The sequence below is a fragment of the Parus major genome, chromosome 1A (assembly GCF_001522545.3).
Source record: "Parus major isolate Abel chromosome 1A, Parus_major1.1, whole genome shotgun sequence".
NCBI lineage: Eukaryota > Metazoa > Chordata > Aves > Passeriformes > Paridae > Parus > Parus major.
Window position 1 is genome coordinate 5,477,757 of NC_031773.1, and position 20,801 is coordinate 5,498,557.

A 20,801-nucleotide genomic window follows, 5' to 3' on the forward strand; every position below is an offset into this window, starting at 1 on the left:
ACCTGGAACTCTTCTCTTCTGCAGGCTGGACAATCCCAATTATCTTAGCATTTCTTAATAGGAATGGTGCTCCATCTCTCTCATCATCTTGGTGGCCTCTTCTGGATTCGCTCTAACAGGTCCATGCCCCTCCTATGTTGAGGACCCCAGAGCTGGATTCAGCACTGCAGGTGGGGGTCTCACCAGAGTAGAGATGGAAGGGACCTCTGGAGATCATCCAGTCCAACCTCCCTGCCTAGGCAGGGTCACCCTGGAGCAGGTGACACAGGAACACAACCAGGTGGGTTGTGACTGTCTCCAGAGTGGGTTGTGACTGTCTCCAGAGAGGGATGTTCCACAACATCCCTGAGCAGCCTGTCCCAGTGTTCTGCCAGTCTCAAAATTTCTTCCTCGTATTGAGGTGAAACTTCTTTCTTGTGAATGGAATATTATTTAATGGCCATAAAACTTAGGTTTTATTTTATGGCCATTGCTCCTGGTCCTCTCTCTGGGTATAGCTGAAAAAAGTCTGGCACCAACTTCATGGTACCCACTTTTAAGACATTTACATGCATTTATGAAATCTCCTCCCAGTTTTCTCCAGACTGAACAGGCCCAGCTCCTGCAGTCTCTCCTCACGGGAGAGATGCTCCAGAGGCCTCCTCATCTCTGTAACTCCGTTGGACCTTCTGCAGTAACTCCTTGTCTCCCTTGTACTGAGGAGCCCGGCACAGAACCGGGCACAGCGCTCCGGACCGCCTCGCTGGAGCCCAGAACATCGTGTGCCTTCTCGTTCCGTTCGGCACTGCAGGAGCCCCCGAGGGCCCCGCTGCGGGCGCCGCCCCCGGGGCTCGGGGCGGGTCCGGGGGCGGTGGCGGCGGGGGCAGCGCGGCCATGGCCATGGCGGCCCTGGCGGGGGCTCGGGCCGTTCGCTGCGCGCTCTGCCGAGGCGGCCCGAGGCGCTGGTACCGCACCGAGCGCGGCGTCTACGGCTACAAACCGCGGAAGGCGGCGGGCGGGCGGGCGGAGGAGCAGCGCGGCGCCGGCAGAGCAGGTCGGACAGCGCCGGGGCCGCGCCGGGCAGAGGGAGCGCGGCGGGGGCTGCCCCGGAGCGGGGCCCGGGCACGGAGCGGGGGCTCTGAGGTGTTGCGTGTGGTGTGCGGAGCGCGGAGCAGACCCGCTCCGAGAGCTCTTGGCTGTGGTTTCTGCGAGCCTGGGGTGCCTGGCCCCGCTCCACGGGCAGAAGCGGCTGTGAGAGCACGGACTGCAGAAGTTTCCTCAGCGATGGGCTCTCGAAGAGTTCCTGCTGCTCATGGAAGTACCTCTGCCATGATCCTGTCATTTTGCTTTTATATCAAGGTGCTTGAACTAGCCGAACTGAGGGTGGTGAGGCACTGAACAAGTTGTCCAGAGAGGTTGTGGATGCCCCAGCCCTGTCAGTGTTCAAAGCCAGATGGGATAAAACTTAGAGAAACTAAACTCTGGTTTAGGGGGAGGTGTCTCTACCCACCGGGGGGTGTTGGAACGGGATGGTCTAAAAGGTCCTTTCCAACCCTTAACATTCTAGGATTCCATGATTAAATAGAGGTAACTCTTTCGTGTAGCAATCCTGTGTTGCTTTTAGCTCTGTTTTACAGTGCAGAAATGTGATTTCAAGGAGAAAACCCTTCTAGGTAGGAGTGTGGTCCTTGCATTAACTTTACTCTGGCGACTCTGGTAGGAGTTAAGCCGTTTGTCCAGAAGCAGGAGTGAAACCAGTTTGTAGCTCTTGTGTGACCAAGGCCAGTCACAAAGTAGCCTCCTTGTTAATGATTAATATATTTTTATGTAACATTTAAAAAATTGCTGCTAAAGGGCCTCCTTGCTGAGAGCTTCGTGGGTGCTGTTAGCCTTTCGTCTGGGTTGTGTCCCTCTGTTGTAGAACCCAGTAGAGAAAAGGACCTGTTTTGAATGGGCTGACTGTGTGATTGTAATGGCTGGAGCAGAGTGTTGGCAATAGAAATGCAAGTGTCAGAGAAATAACCTTGTGATATGGTCTGAGAATTTCACTGTTTTGGAAAACAAAGGCCTTCAGATCTGACTACTGTCAGTGCTGCATTTTTACCAGGATGAAAAATGCTACATTATAAGCTGCTTCATGCCATTAATTTGTAGCAGGTTGTGCTTGCAGTATATTCTATTGTTTGCAGTTTATCAGCCTGGTGTGTGGCTGTTCTCAGTGACAGTAACATACGTGGGACCTCTCAGCTGGTGAGATTCTGCCCATGTCAATAATTTTTACCACATTTGGCTCAGCACATGCTCTTGGCTCCTGCAGACAGACTTCATTTTTTTTTTTTTTGAAGTCATGGGACCTGAATTATTGTTAAGACCCAATCCTCCTGTCATTCCAGCAAGGAACAAAGACTCATAAGTGATAGGATTGAGTTGGCTTAGGAAATAAGACTATACACAGGTAATGTGCTGATCTTGACTTGGATAAACCTGTTTGTAGGGGTTTTGGTTCACCACTGTTGTAGAGCAGTTTTAAGCAAAATGAAGTAACATTGCATATGTTTACAGGAGCCTAACATAGGATGGGAACTGTGGGAGAAATCTAGAGTGTACTTGCTTAAAAATTGAATGGGGGAGCAGATTTAGCTGTTTGCTGATGGGAGCTGTTGTGGGGTAATAAGTTAGAAACAACTGCATAGAAATGCCAGCAGACAAAGCATTCCTGTGTTGGTGCCGTAAGTGGATTTGATCTGAGCATGTGTGTAATACTGTTCTGCTTTCTTTTTGGTTTTAGTTGACCATGCTCTTGCTCGTTTAATAACTGCCTATGCTGAACATGGCCACAAAGCAGCCAAAATAAACCCACTGTTTGCTGGCCGAGCTGTTATGAACACGGTACCTGAAATCCAAGAGCTGGCGGAAGTTCTTCAGGGTCCTCTCATTACTACAGGTCAGTCCACAGCCTTATCAAATTCTGTTCATGGGTGATTTATTGAGGGGCTGTGGCCTCTGTGGAAGTGTCAGATATTGAGTGGTGGCTCAATCAGTGATGAAAACTGTTGGACAGAAAATTGTCAATTTCAGCATACATGTCTGTTGCAGAAATCATAGTGCAGTGAGAGCTGCCTTCTAGCATCTTTGGAAACCTTGAAAATTTGTACTTTGTCTTACAGCTACTGAGGTTAAACATTAATTTATTGTTTTACTGTAACATTCTATGATTTACCATAATACTTAACACTGTAGTGAAGGTTTGAAAGTATAGGGGCAGAAGTCAAGAACTGCCATTTCTTGGCTCTCTTAGAGTCTTGCTGTGGCCTTTAACAAAGGTGAGGGTCTCTCATTGCTTTATTTCCTCCAAAACAGGTTTTAATGCTTCCTCCTCCTTCCCCAAAGCGACTAATAATATTTATTTCCCACCAGGACTTATAAACATGGGAAAAGAGGAGGCTTCTGTAGAGGATGTGATGGCTTATCTTGACCATATATACTGCGGGCATATTTCCATAGAAACAAGCCAGCTTCCAACTTTGGAGGAGAGAGAATGGTTTGCTAAAAGGTTTGAAGAGCTGAAGCAAGAAGCATTTACACCTGAAGAGAAGAAGCACTTGTGCAAACTGATGCTAGAGTCCCAGGTACTTTGTTCCCTGTTACTAGATTGTAATAGTCATGGAGTCTGTCATGGATCTTTTACTATTCTGGACATGATTCATGCAGAAAAAGAACAACCACTGTCCTGTAAGTCTTTGTCAGTGTGCAGGAGAAAGAAGTAAAAGGTTTTGCCTGAAGCAGTGCAATGCAGGAATCTCATTGGGGTTTGCTGCTGAATTTACTTACCAGCCATTACTGAAATAATGATGCTATAAATCCATTAATAATCAGTCTTCAAAAGTGAGATACTCTTAGATGAATGATTGTACAGCTCATATTAAATGTTACTGATGGGAGCACAAGGTTGAGCAGAGCTCTGTGAAATCTTGTGCTCTGGCTTAGCTGTTCAGTGTTTTCCTCTCACCCTCATGTTGATCTGTTTTACTGTCCTTAAAGTATGCTGTCCCTCAAGTTTTTGGAAGAACAAATCGGAGTTGGACTGAGGTGTTATCATATAGCAGTTGCAGATAGGGTGCCTTTTAGCAAGGAACCTTTGTTAAATGCCTTCTATAAGGAAGTGAAATATTTATGGACTTTTAAAATGTATAGAAAAAATTTATTCCAATACTTCTGTACTTTGAAAAATTTTAATCTTTTCCCCTTTTCTTCCCATGTTATCCTGAAGGATTGAAAAGTAGAAGAGCAGGATCTGTGAAGGTTGGGAAGGTAGAAGAGCAGGATCTGTGAAAGTGTCCCTGTTTCCAGTTTTCCAAGTGGAAGGAATGTTAAATGTAATATTTAAAATGACTAAACGGAAGTATATGGCCCACTTTGTATTTTTTGTCACCTCTTTGGCAGTCAGAGGAATTTGATGGTGACACAGGAGGTTGATATTGGGATCCTGATGGTGTACTTTAATTTCAATATGACCAGAACTATACCTATAGAATTTAACCCTGACAGAAAAAAACTACGTTTATATGTGATTAATTTTGTATACATTATTCTTTAGAACTGAATATTTCTCAGCTAGCAGTTGGCTCAGATCTTTGGTTGTGGCTTAGTCTTACCTTCTCAGTTACAGACTTCATTTGGTTTTTGTCTTCAGTTGCAAAAATTATAGAAATTTCCAGTGCTCCCAAAACTTGGTAACTTAGAACTTTCTAGGAGGAGGTGAACGGAGTGAAGTGAGAAGAAAATGAAGTAAATACAGATTAATTTATATTTCTTCTCTCAAGCATTCTATATATGTAATAAGAACTGTACCTACTGTAAATCAAAAAGAAAAACTGCTTTGCTAGCGCTTTGTATCTCAAGATCATTGCAGTTCATAGTGTAAAAGAACACCATTCCTAAATTTCCACCTAAACCAGGTAAACTACCCAGGAATTTGTAAATTAGTCTTGTGTCACAGTTCTTCTTCAAGTACCTTCCATGTGAGACAGAAAAAGTTTGGTCCTCGATGAAGCATTTTTCTGCTTAGAGCTGATTTTTTACAGTCGTCATAGCTTTTGGTCTCAGACTGTGTGGGTAGAGATTGTGCTGAGACTTTCCAGGGGTATGTTTAGATTTGTATGCCTCAAGGCTATAAACATAAATTATATTTCAATTTTATAAACAGAAGGCTGCTGCTTAAAATAGCCTCATACTGAAGTTGTCCTGTTTTTAATAGGAGTTTGATCACTTCCTGGCCACCAAGTTTGCCACAGTGAAGCGATATGGTGGTGAAGGAGCAGAAAGCATGATGGGCTTCTTCCATGAGCTGTTCAAGATGTGTGCATACAGTGGGGTCACAGATATCATCATTGGAATGCCTCATCGGGGAAGGCTTAATCTGCTCGCAGGCTTACTTCAGCTTCCTCCTGAGGTAAGAGATTTATAATCTCATGGGCAGTTTCAGTAAAATAAACCCCTGAAAGTTTGCCATGTTGTAAATGCTGAGTAATAAAATGTTACCTGTGTGAGAGTGTTCTCCCTTCCTATCAACACTTCAGTGAACTGTCTGCAGGAGACTGTTAAAAGAACTCTAATGAAGGGGTTTATGTACTGTTACTTAGAAGCATCTTTGCAATTTCAGGAATAGGAGAGTGTTTTTCTTTCAATATGTCAGTGAATCAGAAAAGGGCTTTAACCCTTTTTCCGTGCAGCTCATGTTCCGCAAGATGCGTGGTTTGAGTGAGTTCCCAGAGAATTCAGCAGCCATTGGGGACGTTCTCTCCCACCTGACCTCTTCAGTAGATCTCGATTTCGGCTCCCACAGACCTGTGCATGTCACCTTGCTCCCCAACCCCTCACACTTAGAAGCCATCAACCCAGTGGCTGCGGGCAAGACACGAGCCAGGCAACAGACGCTGCTTGATGGTGATTACTCCCCGGAGAGTTCTGCACAGCCTGGGGACAAAGTTATTTGCCTGCAGGTATTTTGCTCACATACTGTAATTTGTATTTGTAAGACTTGTTGGACTAGAATGTGAACAGGAATGTACATAAAAATATCAAACAAAACTGAGTTAATGTATGATGTCAAGAACTGGGATCTTCTTTATGGGGAAAGACGAGGGCAAAGAAGATTTCTAGGTGGAGTTTGTGATGATGCTGGCATTAAATAATTGCACTTCTAAGATTTCTGAATGACTGATTTTGATACCTCCATTTATTTTAATAATATTCTGCATTGACTGCCATGTGTGCCTTTCCTCACTTCCGCATTTAAACTGTCCCTGGAAGCCTTCTTTCAAATTAATAGGTTTGGAGAAGAGCTGTCAACAAGGCTGCAAAATGCTCAGGAGGATTTAGAATTTTGTCATTTTGTCACAGGACTGTTGAAGACTGCTGGAATTAGTTTTTGCTCCTTGAACTGACTTGTATAGCTGTAGAAGCAGTCCTAAACAGTTCCTTAATAATTTTTCTCCTCTTGATTGACTTTAACTTGGAAAAGCAAGTGAGTTGAACTCTTAACATTTTAAAGCCAAGAGTAAAAACAAGTTGGGCAGAAATGTTCTCTAAAGTGTAACAAACATCAAGGAAGTTAGAGTGATAATGTATTTCAGTTAAAAAAAAATGTTTTGCTTTCTTCTGGAAGGGTATGGATATTGTGAAAAAGCAACATGAGAATACAAAATATTCTGGGCATGTTTGGGTTCTTAGTTTTTATTTAAATAAATTCTTTAGCTCTCACAAGTACAGCCAACTTTTGCTGTACAACGTGTCTCCATCTTTCAGTGCAGTTACGTCTTAGTTTGAGAAGATACTATTGCTTCTTTCTCATAATGGTAGATCCTCACCATGTAGTAATAAAACTGCTATGACTCTTTAAACAAAGATTCTTCAGGATAAACGGACCCAAACCCCCCTCCCAAGACAAATTTCAGTTCTTAGGATTTATGTGGGTAAGTGGTACAGAGTACTGTATAGCAGAGAAGAGAAACCTTTGATTCTGTGCTAAAAACCTCCATGTTAGCAAACTGATTCAAAGTATTCCTAAAAGGAAGAAAATGTATCATGTAACCTGAGCAGCATTACCTGTGATTGTATCTTTAAGAGGTACACAAGTGAGATTGAATATTGGCAACTTTTTAGTTGTAACTGTTAACAGCTCTCATTCCATTGATTGAGAAGATGTGAAAGCAGGCACCTTGTGTTTTAGTAACTTGGCTTGGGAGTTTGTCTTCGAACTTTCTGTTTTTACAGTGCTTTCTCTTGCAAATTATAAGTGTAGACGCTATGAACTCTGAATTGAGGTTTACACTAGCATTTTTTCTTCCACAAGCCCCAGTACCAGAGCTTGAAAGGAGAATGAGTAAAGATCAGTTAAGGTGCCATTGTCAATGGTGAGCTCATTATCCAGGGTATGAAGAATTTATAAGGATTATAAAACTCTTCTTGGTTAACTACCATGGACATCTCTGCAGTATTTAATTGTCCATCTCTGCCTGGAGAGTGGTTTATTTTTCACCTTCTCACATACCTTAACTCCACTTCCTGGACATCAGTCAACTACTGATGTTTATGATTTGAAATGAAATCTGAGAGTAAGATCTCCCAGAGGTAAATTCCACCCCCAGAGTCACTATTTGGTGAATTAAACTTGATGATGACATTGCTTTTAGCTTTTTGCTAATGCAGCCCAGAAAAAAACATGCCCTAGCAAAAACTGTCTCCATCTTTTTGGTAGGATGAGTAAAATCCTACCTGCACCATAGGAATTGAATCCTCTGGGGTTTGAGATGCATATCTCTTGTGTAGTTGGATAGTCACACTGTCTTTAGGCTTTAATGCTTTGAGATGTGCTAAAGGCCATAAAGTTTTCTCAGATGTTTTAGGGTCTTCACTCAAATGCTATCACCGAGATATGTAGCCTTCTTAGGCAGCAGAAGGAACCAGGAGGGAAAAGTGAAAACCCAACACTTCAGGAACAAGTGTAGCATGGTAAGGGATAGAGTGGGGATGCTGTCTTATTTCTCTTGCAGTAGTTACCTTTGTTTTGCTGTGATACCTCTTAAAAATCTGTATTAGAATGGTATAAAACCCAATGCTGCTGTTTCACTGGTTGATTGCACCTCTGTTATCTTGCATTTGTGTATTTGCATAAGTCTCTTAAGGCTTGAAACCACTATTCCATAGCTAGAAAGTAGAACTGTCTTCTGTTTTCAATAAGTACATCAATCTGCACAGTGACTTTGACCTGCAAATGCTTGAGTCTGCATGCTGAGGAAACTGTGGTCATATTCATCAATGGAGAACTGTCTCCAATTTCAAAATATTGAAATGTTAGATGATATTCACTCCAGTACCTCTAGCCTTTTTTGGAAACCTGGGTTGGATATCACAATATTCTCCCTTCCCCTTCTGAACTATGTTTTTATTTGAAACATTTATTTGATATTGCTATTTTTGAAATGTAACTAAGAACTTAGGTTTTATTTCCTTCTGAAAGTTTTGTTTATTTGTTTTTGAGTACTTCCATTTGGTTAATTTTCCACTAGTTTTTCTGTTTGTGTCTGTTTGGTAAGATGGAAATGGGCACAAGTCCCAGTTCCCCAGCACTCAACTTCAGCAAAGGTGTAGTGAGTGCTGTGGTGAGCAGCTCCCTTTGTTCAGGGGTCAGTGGCTTGCCTCTGACTGCTGCAGCTTTGCCATAGCCAGGAAATTTGGAGTCATCTGAACACTGGTGGATCTGTTTTAAGAGATTATAGGTCAGCTCCAGGTAGGGATTTCATCAGGCATTCATGTACACATGTTGGCTGCTATGACCTCATATTAGTGATAAGGCTACATAAACTCTCAAGTCATGGAAACAGTATTCTGAGAGGGATTAAGAAGTGGATCCAGCTGAAACTGTATCTGTTCCATGTACCCAATTTAGAAGGTCTTACTTAATAAGTGAGTTACGGTTTTGATTTTGCTGTTCCTCCAGTGTTTCCTAATGAGATTTTTCCATCTTCTTCCCTCATGTAGGTTCATGGTGATGCTGCTTTCTCTGGGCAAGGGATTGTTCCTGAAACACTTACCCTCTCTAATCTACCACATTTCAGAGTTGGTGGGAGCATCCATTTGATTGTTAATAACCAGCTGGGCTATACCACTCCTCCAGAGAGAGGAAGGTCATCCCTGTACTGCAGTGACATTGGTAGGTAGGGTTGAATCACAAGGAAGATTGCCTGTTGTGTCAGAAAGGATTTTTAACTCCAGTGTAAGCCATGCAATAAACTTTTTATGGCAACTGCCTGTCAGCTCTAGGGAGAGATTATTATAACTCCAGTTTCATGGTGGAGTAGGAAAAAAATTTATTATAATGATAAAAATTATAATTATTTTATAATTTTTAATTATAATAATAAATAAAATATACAAAATAAAATAATGTTATTATTAATAATATATAAATATAGAAATATATAAATTTTTATAATTCATGTATATAAATATATATGAATAAAGTAATAATTATTTTATTATTCCCTCCAGCAATTCAGATGCTATAAATATGCCCTCTCCTATCTGCTTTGTAGCAAAGACTAAATATCAAGGGAAAATCTTGTTACATTTGTACAGGATGTGATAAAATAATTGCAAGATTTCTGTGAAATATTTCTTTATTTCTTTATAACTCAGTTTCTGTCATATTATTGACAGCTTTTAAAAAGATATTGCCATGGAGTGTATAAGAGATTTATTTTAAATAGATTTTGTTAAATTTCACAGAAATCATCCCAGTGTGTTTTCTGAGCAAGATTTTTAGGTGAGATACTCCTCCATTTTTGCTGTTTTGTTTGTTGTCATGTGAGCCTGTTGAGCTTCCAGTTTCAGGTGGAGCTCAAGACCTTTCTATGCCTGACCTAGAAGCTTTGTTTTGGACTGATCTTTCTTAGTGATAAACAGATGTATTATCAGTAAGATCAGAGACATAGTAGCTAGTTATCTTGTATATGTCTCCAATAAGTAAAAACATACTTTTGTATGCTTTTGACCTGACATCAGGTGTTTGACTTATGGTTTCTTCAAACCAAACAAGTAGATTCATTAAATCTGATAAGGTAGATAGCATATGCTAATACTGTTTTCCCTGGGCTGGTTTTGTATTTTGGATTGTTTTCATTTGGGTTCGGTTCTTTGCCCTAGTTTTCCTTTCTTCTTACCTGTCAGTGAGGAGGGACTGCTTTAGTATTTTGCTAGGGAGGGAAAATTGACATGAGCCAGGAATGGCAGATGTATCTTAGTTTCCCAGAATTTGGACAGATAAAATACAAGAGGAGCACTGTTACTTGCACCCAAATTGTCATACAGGAGCTGTATTTCTCGTTATTTCTCCATAATAATGGAGAAAGTTGCTTTTGGTCTGTATGAATTCATAGTAGTGATAGCTTAGGATAAGAAGGAAATAAAACTCAATTTCTGTTTGAAAGAGATGCAATCAAGTAGTTCTCTCCCAGTTCCTGTACACTACCAGATTAATATGATGCAGGAACTGTGTATAAAAAGTCCTCTGGGAACAAAGTACTTGTAAAGAAGTTGTGTTCAAACTAACAAATACAATGAGTTGGGCTAATTGCATGTTCTCTCAGGCAAGATTCCTCTCCTTATCCCAGCTCTCATCACAAGGAGTATATTTTTAAAATTTGTTATTATTATAATTACTTATGGGCTGTCTGTAGTTTCAGCAGAGCAGGTGTGTGTCTGCTTTCTTTGGAAGGGGTTGGATGTGATTGCTCTTGTGTTTCGAATCCCTGGGCAGGTAAAATTATTGGATGTGCAGTTATCCATGTGAACGGGGATGATCCTGAGGAAGTTGTCCGTGCCACACGACTGGCTGTGGAGTACCAGCGCCAGTTCCGCAGGGATGTCATTGTGGACTTGCTGTGCTACAGGCAGTGGGGCCACAACGAGCTTGATGAGCCCTTCTTCACCAACCCCAGCATGTACAAAATCATCAGGTAAGGGTTGCAGCATGAAAATATGTCTGCACCACCTCAAGTCTTGCTGCTGCAATAGAAGTCTCTGTGTGAAATACTTTGATGTATCCACAGATCTTTATGTAAGGTGCAGCTACACTGTCAGCAGCCCTTAGCTACAGTGTGATACTGTAATATCTTACTGATAATAAGATGTTAATGAGCAATCATTACTGTTGGCTCTTGAATGTGTGGCTTGGTGCTTTTTGGAGAGTAATCTTGGACGTAGCTCTTAGATTTCAAATTTGTGACCGCTGGTTATCAGAAGGCAAAGCTGCCTTCTGTGTGCCAAGGGGAAGCGTGCATGATGTGGGAGAATGGGCAGGAAGCCAGTATGATGTTTATCTTGTCTTTGCCTGGTCCTGCTACTTCCGGTGTGGGCTCATCTTTATCAGCATTTAAATGGATTCAGATTCCATCCTTATTGCTGAAGGAAAACACACAAAAATTCACCTGCCAGTCAATTCTGGTATTTTAGGTGAAGTGTTTATGGAATGGTTGCTGTGATTCTCTCCAATGTGGAAATTCTACTGTGACTTTCTCTGAAGAAAATATGCATGGTAGCACAGAGGTTTGTTTTTTTACCTGTAACTGCCAACTATATCACTTTTTATTTTACTTTTTTAATAAAGGACTATAAAACATATCTTTAAGAGAACTGTTATATTTCTGAAATGCCAGGAAAGTGAACTTCATGCAAATAAGTATAATGCACCAGGACACCATTTATATGAGTTTTCCATGGTACCTGACTGTAGTAAGATGGTATATCCTTGTTCTCCTGTGACACTGTTTTTAGGCTTAATATCTGTGTGGTTTGATTTCCTCCCTGGCAGATCCCGTAAGAGTATCCCAGACACATATGCAGAACATCTCATGGCTGCTGGGCTCATGACTGAGGCTGAAGTGTCTGAGATAAAGACCACGTGCTATTCTAAGCTGAATGATCACCTTGCCAACATGACTTCGTACAGCCCACCTCCTACCAACCTGCAGGCTCACTGGAAAGGCTTTGTGGAGCCTTCTGCCAAAATCACCACCTGGGACACGGGGATGCCTGTGCCTCTCCTGCAGTTCATTGGAGTCAAGTCTGTGGAGGTGCCAGAAGAACTCCAGATGCACAGCCATCTCCTGAAGACCTATGCACAGGTGAGTGGAGCAACATGATACTTCTGATCCCATGACTCAAAGGTACAACCTGTTATAGGAAAAAGTCTAAACAAAGCAGGGTTGCCAGTTAGAGAATAGCATGGTATTCTCTAGGAAAAACAGCTCACTCTGTTTCAAGGCTGAGATGATGTCATTTGTCCTCCGGTTTAGAAGAAAGGCTTCTTCTCCCAGGTCTAACCATGTACTTTAGTTTGTTATTTCAACAATATTTATTGTAATGAAGAAAAAAACTTACAGAAAATACAGTTTGTTGCTCTTACAAATAGAAAGAAACTATTATGATAACTTACTAACATTTATGTAGTTGGTAATTAGAAGAAGTACTTTGTGAAGGAATGACTCAGGAACCTGGCAATGGTGTACACAGTTTCTAAAGCCAGCAGTGAGTATTTTGACTTATTTATATAAACACTAGACAACACGTGGCCTACTTTTACAGTCAGGGTTTGATAGCTCCCAAGTTGGTTTTTGGTTTGGCTAGGTTTGGGGTTTGTCACTGTTTCCCTTTGATGGATGATGAGTGTGTGCAGGTGTCCCCTTGGCAGCCAGAGAGAGGCTGCGAGTTGAGTATTGCAGAATACATCAGTATGTTTTTGTCTGCCCAGCCCAAGGCAAGAACTTCACAGCTCAGTTTTATCATTTGTCTGCAGTTCTGCAGGCCAGAACAGGGAAGAATTCTGGAGACTGAAATATTTACACCTGGTGTCTTTCCTCACTGCTAATCAGACAGACCAGAAGTCTGTCAAGACTACACTCTGTGCTGTGCTAAGATTTTTAATATTTTCAGACTAGGATTAATTAATCAGTCCACAGTTTGTTGACTGGGAGGTGAACACATGGATCACCTATGGTTCTGTGGTCCTCAGGCAACCTTCTTCAGGATGTGCTGAAATAAGACCCTGTATTCTAAACCAGCCTAAGATGGCTGCAGGAATATAGCATTTCTCTCCATAGTGTGTTTTTTTCCTAGCTTCTATTATTAGTCTGTGCCACCAAAAGAGCTACAGATGGAGAAAGACAAAACAGTATTTTTTTCTTGTTCTTTATTTGCTTAGTCAAGAGTTCAAAAAATGGAGGAAGGAAAAAAGCTGGACTGGGCAACAGCTGAAACTTTAGCATTTGGTTCTCTGCTGAGCCAAGGTAAGAGGCAACTAGAAAGCAGACAGTAAAATATTTTTGCTTTAATGTCAATAAAGGATAACATTAGATTTCTTAGGTGTTTCTAAGTAAAAAAATTGTCAAATTTATACATCATAACAGTTTGCATGGTCTAAGAGAAGGTAAATATGAATCCTATGTGTCACTAATACTTGTAGACTGAGTCTTAAATATCTTCAAAGAACTGTAGTTCCCTCTCACTCCCCAAAAACATTTGTTTATACAGCTGAGCACATGAGCAGTGCAGCTAACATCAGTGAGGCTCCCAAGTACTTTGCGTGCTTTGTGCTATTTCTTCTCCCTCCTCTCTAGCCTGAATTCAAATCTCCATTTACATATGATACAGAATGCACATTTTTTGCAGTTTGCTTCAGTAAATTGAACCATTTTACCCAAAATAATGTCAGAGCATCTGTGTGCTTCAGAGTTGGAGCTGTTGCTGGTTAAGAATTGCATCTCAGATTTGATGTTGCTGATGAGGGGAAATCCAAAAAGGGATATAACAAGAGATAGAATTATTTCCTGCATGTTCTCTTTTTACATGACTTGCTGATCTGGTGTTGTGTTTATTGCTTGCCAAGGGTTTAATATCAGACTAAGTGGACAAGATGTTGGCAGAGGAACCTTTAGCCAACGACATGCAATGTTGGTTTGCCAAGAGACAGATGATACCTACATTCCTCTGAATCACATGTCCCCAGACCAGAAGGGTTTCCTAGAGGTAGGTTCTATGGTCCACAAGTCCACATTCTTCAAATCGTGAAACAATTTGCATTTTTTTGAAGCTGCTGAGACGTATGTAGACTTCATGTATATTCTGGCAAACCCCAGATAAAGGGACATAAAAACTCTCAGGGCATCCCTATTCTTTGTTGTTACAAATTACAATTTTAACATGGAGGTTTGCTTTTGCTTGAAAGATCAAATATTATTCTTTTCCCCTCAGTGCCTTCATTCAAAAGCAAAAAATCAGTGCCTATCAAGTGCCTTTAGGAGTGTGTGTTCTCAGCACTGATTGCTTGGTTCCAACTCTTCTTAACCCTTGGTTGTTTCCTTCCTCATCCACCCCTCCCAACAATTTCCTTTTGTTAGGTGAGTAATAGTCCCTTGTCTGAAGAAGCTGTGCTTGGTTTTGAATATGGAATGAGTATTGAGAGCCCTAAGCTACTGCCAATTTGGGAAGCTCAATTTGGAGACTTCTTTAATGGAGCCCAGATAATATTTGACACTTTCATCTCTGGAGGTGAGTGTACAATAAACTAATATATTTAAGAATTAATCATTTGTATTATGCACATTTTTAGAAAATCCTTCCTCTTTCAAGTAAAGGGGCAACATGTTGTGCAAAGGATTCTGTTTTCTCAAGGAGTCCTATGAGCTTGCCTGTGAGGTCCTGACTTCTGCACAGCTTTTCTCAGAAGACAGTATATCTAAAATGAAAGACTCCTTGGCAGAGTACAGTCATTACAAAAGAACAATTAATTATACTAATGGCCTTTCTCCCCCCACATGCATTTTACTGTGTGTATATATGGTTGATAGCTTTATAGGCTGTACCTTTCCTTCGTGAAGCATCTGAAAAATTCCTTAAACAATAGAGAAGGAAAATAGTGATTTATTTAAAAAACACAAACAAAAAGCCCCACAACAACACCTTCTGAAGTTTAACTTGTTTTCTGAGTGCTGAGATATAAAACCTCTGTAGTCAAAGATGGAAATTCAGAGGCCCTCTTATCGCACCCAAACTCTGGATTTGACTGTAATCTCTTGTATAGTGCATGAGCTTTGGCAGAGCTCAGGGGAACAACTAACTGCTAACTGCTGTTAGCCAGGGCTGGCTCACAGGATGCTGCTAGGATCACACCTGCAGAGGTGAAGTTTTAAAATTTCACTGTGTCATGTGCTCCATGTGGAGACTTAAGTCTTCTGGGACCCCAGAACTACCTGATGATTTCAGAAACTTCACATCACCTTACATGTATTTTCACTGTAATGAACCTCAGTGCAAAATTCCAGCAGCATATTTCAGGCTTGTATTTAATGATGTGGAAATTGGCTATTCTTTTTCCTGGGTCATTTGTGCAAAGTAATGTGTTCTGTGGCTTTATGTTCTGTGGCTATCATCCTTTCCTTCCTCCTCATTCTATGTTTCTAGGTGAAGCTAAATGGCTTCTGCAGAGTGGGATAGTAATTCTTCTTCCCCATGGCTATGATGGTGCAGGCCCTGAGCACTCATCCTGCCGGATGGAACGGTTCTTACAGGTACCCACCACACCCCTTAGGGTCACATATCCCCAGCACAGCACTGGCAGTCAGTGCTCTGGGAGCTGTGCTGCAGTGTGCCCCAAGAAGGCTCCAAGAAATTCAGACACAATCTTACCAGTTAAATGCTAAACCCATTTCTTCTCTCAAGTTGTTCCTCTTTTGAATTTGGATATTTACTAAGCTGTTCCTGTACAGGTCAGTGTGCCATGTGTGCCTGGATTCTTTCTTGCATATTGGTCTCACTGCTTGCTTTTGACAAGGTATCACTATGTTCCCCCTGTACAGATGTGTGACAGCTCAGAAGAGGGAGTTGATGGTGACCAGGTCAACATGTCAGTTGTGCATCCCACTACCCCAGCACAGTATTTCCATTTACTCCGGCGGCAAATGGTCCGAAACTTCAGGAAACCTCTCATTGTTGCTTCTCCCAAAGTGTTACTCAGGCTCCCAGTAAGCTGAAAAATATCCTTCTTCTTTCTTTTTTTTTTCTTTATCCTCTTTTGTGTTCTCTTCCCCTCTTTCTTCCTCTGTGTTCTCTGATTGCTGTTTTTGGGTCAAATCAGTGGAATTTTGCCTGTTTGGGATCAAACAGGTTGAAGATTAAAGCTGGGTGGAGGTGAGCTAGAAGTAGGGCTCATTCTTGGCCTGATAATGTTCTTGGGAAACTTATCATTCCAGTTTTCACTGGGAATAGGAATATGAGGGAGAGGGAAGACTGTGTATTTTGTGCTTACTAAAACCCTCTCTCGGTGTTCTTTCTGACTCTGTCCTGAGGGAAAAACAACAAGATTTGGTAACTTCCAGCTCTTCCCCCATGTAGGCTGCTGTATCAAGTTTTGAAGAAATGGCCCCAGGGACAACATTCAAGCCTGTCATTGGTGACTCCTCAGTAGATCCTAAAAGGTAGCTCTGCTTTCTTAGAAGAGAAACTCAAAAGAGATGTCCTGTCCCTTTCTCCTACCCAACAGCTCAAATTTGAGGTGATATGACAGAGGCAGCTTTGAGGGGAAAATTTTTTATGGTGAGCGACTGGTTAGTTTTACTTCCTCTCCTTTTCCTCTGGTAATTGTTAGTAGTTACCACATCTGTCTGCAAAACAGTGGAGTGTTTAGGCTGTCACCCCTTGGCCTCACAGGGAGTTTGTGACTGTAGTTACTAACCTGATGGATCCTATTCTTCACCATGTCCATTAGCTGACAGTCACTGGAGCAGCTGTGATATGAATCATAGAATCATAGATTTGTTTAGATTGGAAAAGACCCTTAAGATCATCAAGTTCAATCTTAGCTCAGCACTGCCAAGTCCACCACTAAACCATGTCCCAAGTGTCACATCTGGACATTTAAATACCTCCAGGATGGTGAGTCCATGACTGCCCTGGGAGGCCTGTTCAAGTGCTTGACACTTTCAGTGAAGAAATTTTTCCTAACATCCAATCTAAATCCCCTCTGATGCAACTTGAAGTTGTTTCCTTGTGTCCTATTGTCTGTTACCTGAGAGATGAACAGGCTACAACCTGTCAGGAAGTTGTAGAGCATGAAAAGGCACCTCCTGAGCTTCCTTTTCCCCAGGCTGAGGCCTCCAAGTTCCCTCAGCTGCTTCTCACAGGACTTGTGCTCCAGACCCTTCACCAGCTCCATTTCCTTCTCTGGATAGGCTCCAGCACCTCAGTCTTTCTTGTCATGGTGGCCCAAAACTGAATCCACAGCTCTGGATCCAGAATTCTGAATCCAGAATTTTTGTTCTGTGGCTGGAATGCCTGAGCTGATGAGGTGGGGCAATAACAGAGTGTGTGTGTACATCTCTCTCCTTTCAGGTATTACAGTGAATCCTGTTCACAACAACCAATTCAGCCTTAATTTTTTCCCCTTATCTGCTCCTTGCCCCTGAAGTACCCACGTCTGAGCCTCCTTCCTCTTCACTTCCTGACCCCCAATCAAAAGGCTGGAAGTACCTTAGCATCTTGGGGTTTTTAAGTAGGATGGTGAAGCACAAAGGGCATAGTTTATCTTGTTGCTTTTTCCAGTAAGATGAGGCAGCCAAGATCTCTGTGATTGCACAAGGGTGTAATGTCTCTCCAGCAGGCTGTCCTGCTTTGGCAGGGCAGAGAATTGTCCTCTGGAGGGACTTCTCTCCCTCTGGTTTATTTTCTACAGAGAGTGCAGAGAGTACTAGCTTTGACTAGCTGTTTAATTTTTAATAGTCAAAGCTAAGAGAGCTCAATCCCGTCATATGGTAACTTTCCCAGAATTGCTGAAGAAACAGGACCTCTAGCATACTGTGCCCAAAGGTTAGTTTGCCAACTGTTGGAGGGAGTGGGAGGGATGGGAAGGCAGAGAAGAGAAAAGATGGTCTAGGGAAGCAATTTAGCTTTATGAAGTTGTCTTTGAAGTTTGACTGGTTTTTTTTGGTTGGAAATGTGAAGCTGTTCTACATCAAATCTCTGTAAAACACTAAACTTGGAAACATTCTTACTTTTTTTTAGTGTCACCCAAGTGGTGCTGTGTTCTGGGAAGCATTACTATGCTCTGGTGAAGCAAAGAGAAACACTGGGAGAGAAGCAGCACAGCGCAGCTATTCTGAGACTTGAAGAGCTCTGTCCTTTCCCCCTAGAAGCTCTACAGCAAGAGTTGAGCAAATACAGCCATGCAAAAGGTCAGCCAGGCTTCTACCTTTGTGTTTCCAGGCTCTTTGAAATACTGAATTAAATCTGTTTTCTACCTTTTAAGATGAAGAGCTCTAGTGGCTTTTTCCTCTTTCTTCTCCCCCTCATAGATACAAGTGTTTCTGGAGTGGGATGTTTCAGAAATGTTTATTGTGTTAAAAGAACTTTTTTCCCTGCTATTGTTAGCTTCCAAGAAGCAGCACTGAAAATCAGAGCAAACCATTTGAGATATTTTTTGCATTGGTCTTTGCAGTCCAGTTCTTTTAGCAGCTTTTGAAAACAGCAGTAGAAAAGCAGAATATACACACAGTATACCCTAATGGTGGACATACTTTGGGTTTGAATTCAGTTCTGACCTGCAAGGGAATTGAGTCTGGCATGCCTTCATTTCAGAGGTAGTGCCAAGACAAAAAAACTAGAGGTGCTACAAAAACAAAAACCTAATTTTCTTTCTCTGCTGAAAAGATAAAGATGTATGTTTGTTATGTACCCTTATCCTTCCTTTAGTCTTCATCTGGAGTCAGGAAGAACCACAGAACATGGGTCCATGGTCCTTTGTGTCTCCACGGTTTGAAAAGCAGCTGGGGCTTAAGGTAAGATGTCCCCAGGGTGTTTTAGTCTTTAAAATGAAGTTTGAAGTTCTCCTTGAATGTGAAACTCTATGGTGCTTACAACAAAAAACCTAATCCTGATGCCTAAACTAAATGTGGGTTCTAATTTTAGCTACTTCACCTCTTTATAGCATCACTGGTTAAGAACAGGACTGAGGCTTTATTTTACATGGTGTTCAGTCAAGGTAGACAGGATAATGAAAGATTTCAAGTAGGGGGAGTAGGAGGTGAATGCAAAGGTGCCATTTGCTGTGGCAGATCATGCAGTGTAACGCCCTTGGAACTATGGTCTTTGGGAGATGGGGGATAACTTCCTGCATTACTTCCAGCTGGGACTGCCCAGTTATCTGACAGCAGATATCACTGTGGCATCAGGACCTCAAGATGTGAGTCTGTCTTTCATGAATTCTTTCTCCACAACTCAACTTTCAGCTCCGTCTTGTGAGCAGACCTCCTCTACCAGCCCCAGCAGTTGGCATTGGAACCCTCCACAACAAGCAGCAGGAAGATGTTCTGACCCACACATTTAGCTAAGTTTTCAATGGATGGACTGCTCCTGATGTCAGTCATATTTAGTGCCTCCTCCTGTGAAGAACAAAAGCGAGATCCTTAAGACTCTTAGTTCTCCAAAATGGAAAAAAAAAAATAAAAATAAGGTGGAATAAGTTTGGTAATGATGAAGAAATTATTTTCATGTTAGGGAATACCTAACAATGAGAAGTGCCTGTTACTCCTGATACTTCTTGTTCTCTTATACAATTTTCTACAAAATGTCTTTATAAAGTTAAAAATCCAGTCCAGAGGACAGATTGGTGAGGTGACTGTGGAATACCTTGTATCTTGCTGCTTATTTGCACTTGACCGTTTCCTGGGATGGTGTGTATGTGGAAACATTAGTGCTGCTTGATCAAATAAATGCTTCCCCGTGCCTGGGAATGAGCCATTTCTATAGCAGAATGTTGTGGATTATCTCTTTTTTCTTTCTTTGAGGGCCAGGAATGCAATCTCTTGTGGCTGTTGGGACTCTTCTCAGTGCATGAGTTGTTAAGGCAGGATTCCCCTTTGGGAGACCATGCAGGATGGCTTCTGAAGCTTCAGGCACCACTGTTTTTCTTCCCCAGAGGGTGAGAAATCCCAAGGGATGGTTTCAGCACAGCTGTCATCTGGAGAAAGGAAAGAAATCAGTCTTTATTGGGAAACAAAGGATAAAGGACCAAAATATTAAGTGGGAGAATAATGAAGCCAAATGGAAGACAGACATCCCAGGCTGACCCCAGTGTTGACTGCCCCACAGCAGCATTCTGCCATCACAGGATTTCTCCCAGCGTTTTTCCTTTAGTGGTTTCCGGGTGAAACCTGAGGGTGGCACCTCCCTGCTCTTCTCACTTACCTGTGCAAGCAATGCTTGAGTAATCTAAACTCACTGTGAGCCAGAGATATTTCTGAAAAGAAACCAGTGGGGTTTAACCAGATCCAGCACTTGCAGATAGAAAGTCATGGTAGTTGAGAAAAAGCAGATCATGGGCAGGGCATGCAGTGGAGAGACAGCTCCCAAAATAATCTGTGCAGCCTGCTTTAATATTTCATCCTAGTTAATTCACATATTCATTCATTCATTAGCTCCATATGACCCAGAAGTTACCTCTGTAACCTCTGTTCTGTGATGTTTCACATCACTGCTTCAGTACATCCATCACAGCAACATGAAATCATGTTTCTCCCACTTTGTTCTAGCAAACTTAAAAACCTCCTGCACATCCTGAACAGCTTTATCTAATCAAGGCATATTCTGCTTTAAATTTCTGCTGATAAGTAGAAAAATGAGGCTGAAGTGTAACATTGCTTTGGCTGCAGCTGTAGCCAAGGAAGTTGTAGAGTGCAATCACCAGCCTTGACTGCACACTGATGATTACATAA

At 41.8% G+C, this 20,801-nt stretch overlaps 1 protein-coding gene across 1 annotated transcript; it reads left to right on the plus strand.

Annotated features, from left to right (window-relative positions):
* Window positions 1–717: 717 nt before the first annotated feature.
* DHTKD1 (dehydrogenase E1 and transketolase domain containing 1) lies at window positions 718–19,838 on the plus strand. The gene is made up of 17 exons (XM_015628108.3): window positions 718–1,033; window positions 2,768–2,923; window positions 3,397–3,608; window positions 5,237–5,431; window positions 5,712–5,981; window positions 9,022–9,193; window positions 10,799–10,997; window positions 11,852–12,164; window positions 13,241–13,325; window positions 13,925–14,064; window positions 14,436–14,586; window positions 15,499–15,605; window positions 15,894–16,058; window positions 16,429–16,511; window positions 18,094–18,263; window positions 18,781–18,866; window positions 19,317–19,838. Exons 1-17 carry the CDS (start codon window positions 874–876, stop codon window positions 19,416–19,418), a joined length of 2,766 nt encoding a protein of 921 aa, XP_015483594.1. The 5' UTR covers window positions 718–873; the 3' UTR covers window positions 19,419–19,838.
* The last annotated feature ends 963 nt before the right edge of the window (window positions 19,839–20,801 follow it).

What these genes read in the sequence shown, in the direction of transcription:
- DHTKD1 (XM_015628108.3), top strand. Translation starts at nt 874, where the DNA reads ATGGCCATGGCGGCCCTGGCGGGGGCTCGGGCCGTTCGCTGCGCGCTC. An exon ending in CCTGTACTGCAGTGACATTG is followed by an intron (nt 9,194 to 10,798) that starts GTAGGTAGGGTT and finishes ATCCCTGGGCAG; the next exon opens with GTAAAATTATTGGATGTGCA. An exon ending in AAAAGCAGCTGGGGCTTAAG is followed by an intron (nt 18,867 to 19,316) that starts GTAAGATGTCCC and finishes CTCAACTTTCAG; the next exon opens with CTCCGTCTTGTGAGCAGACC.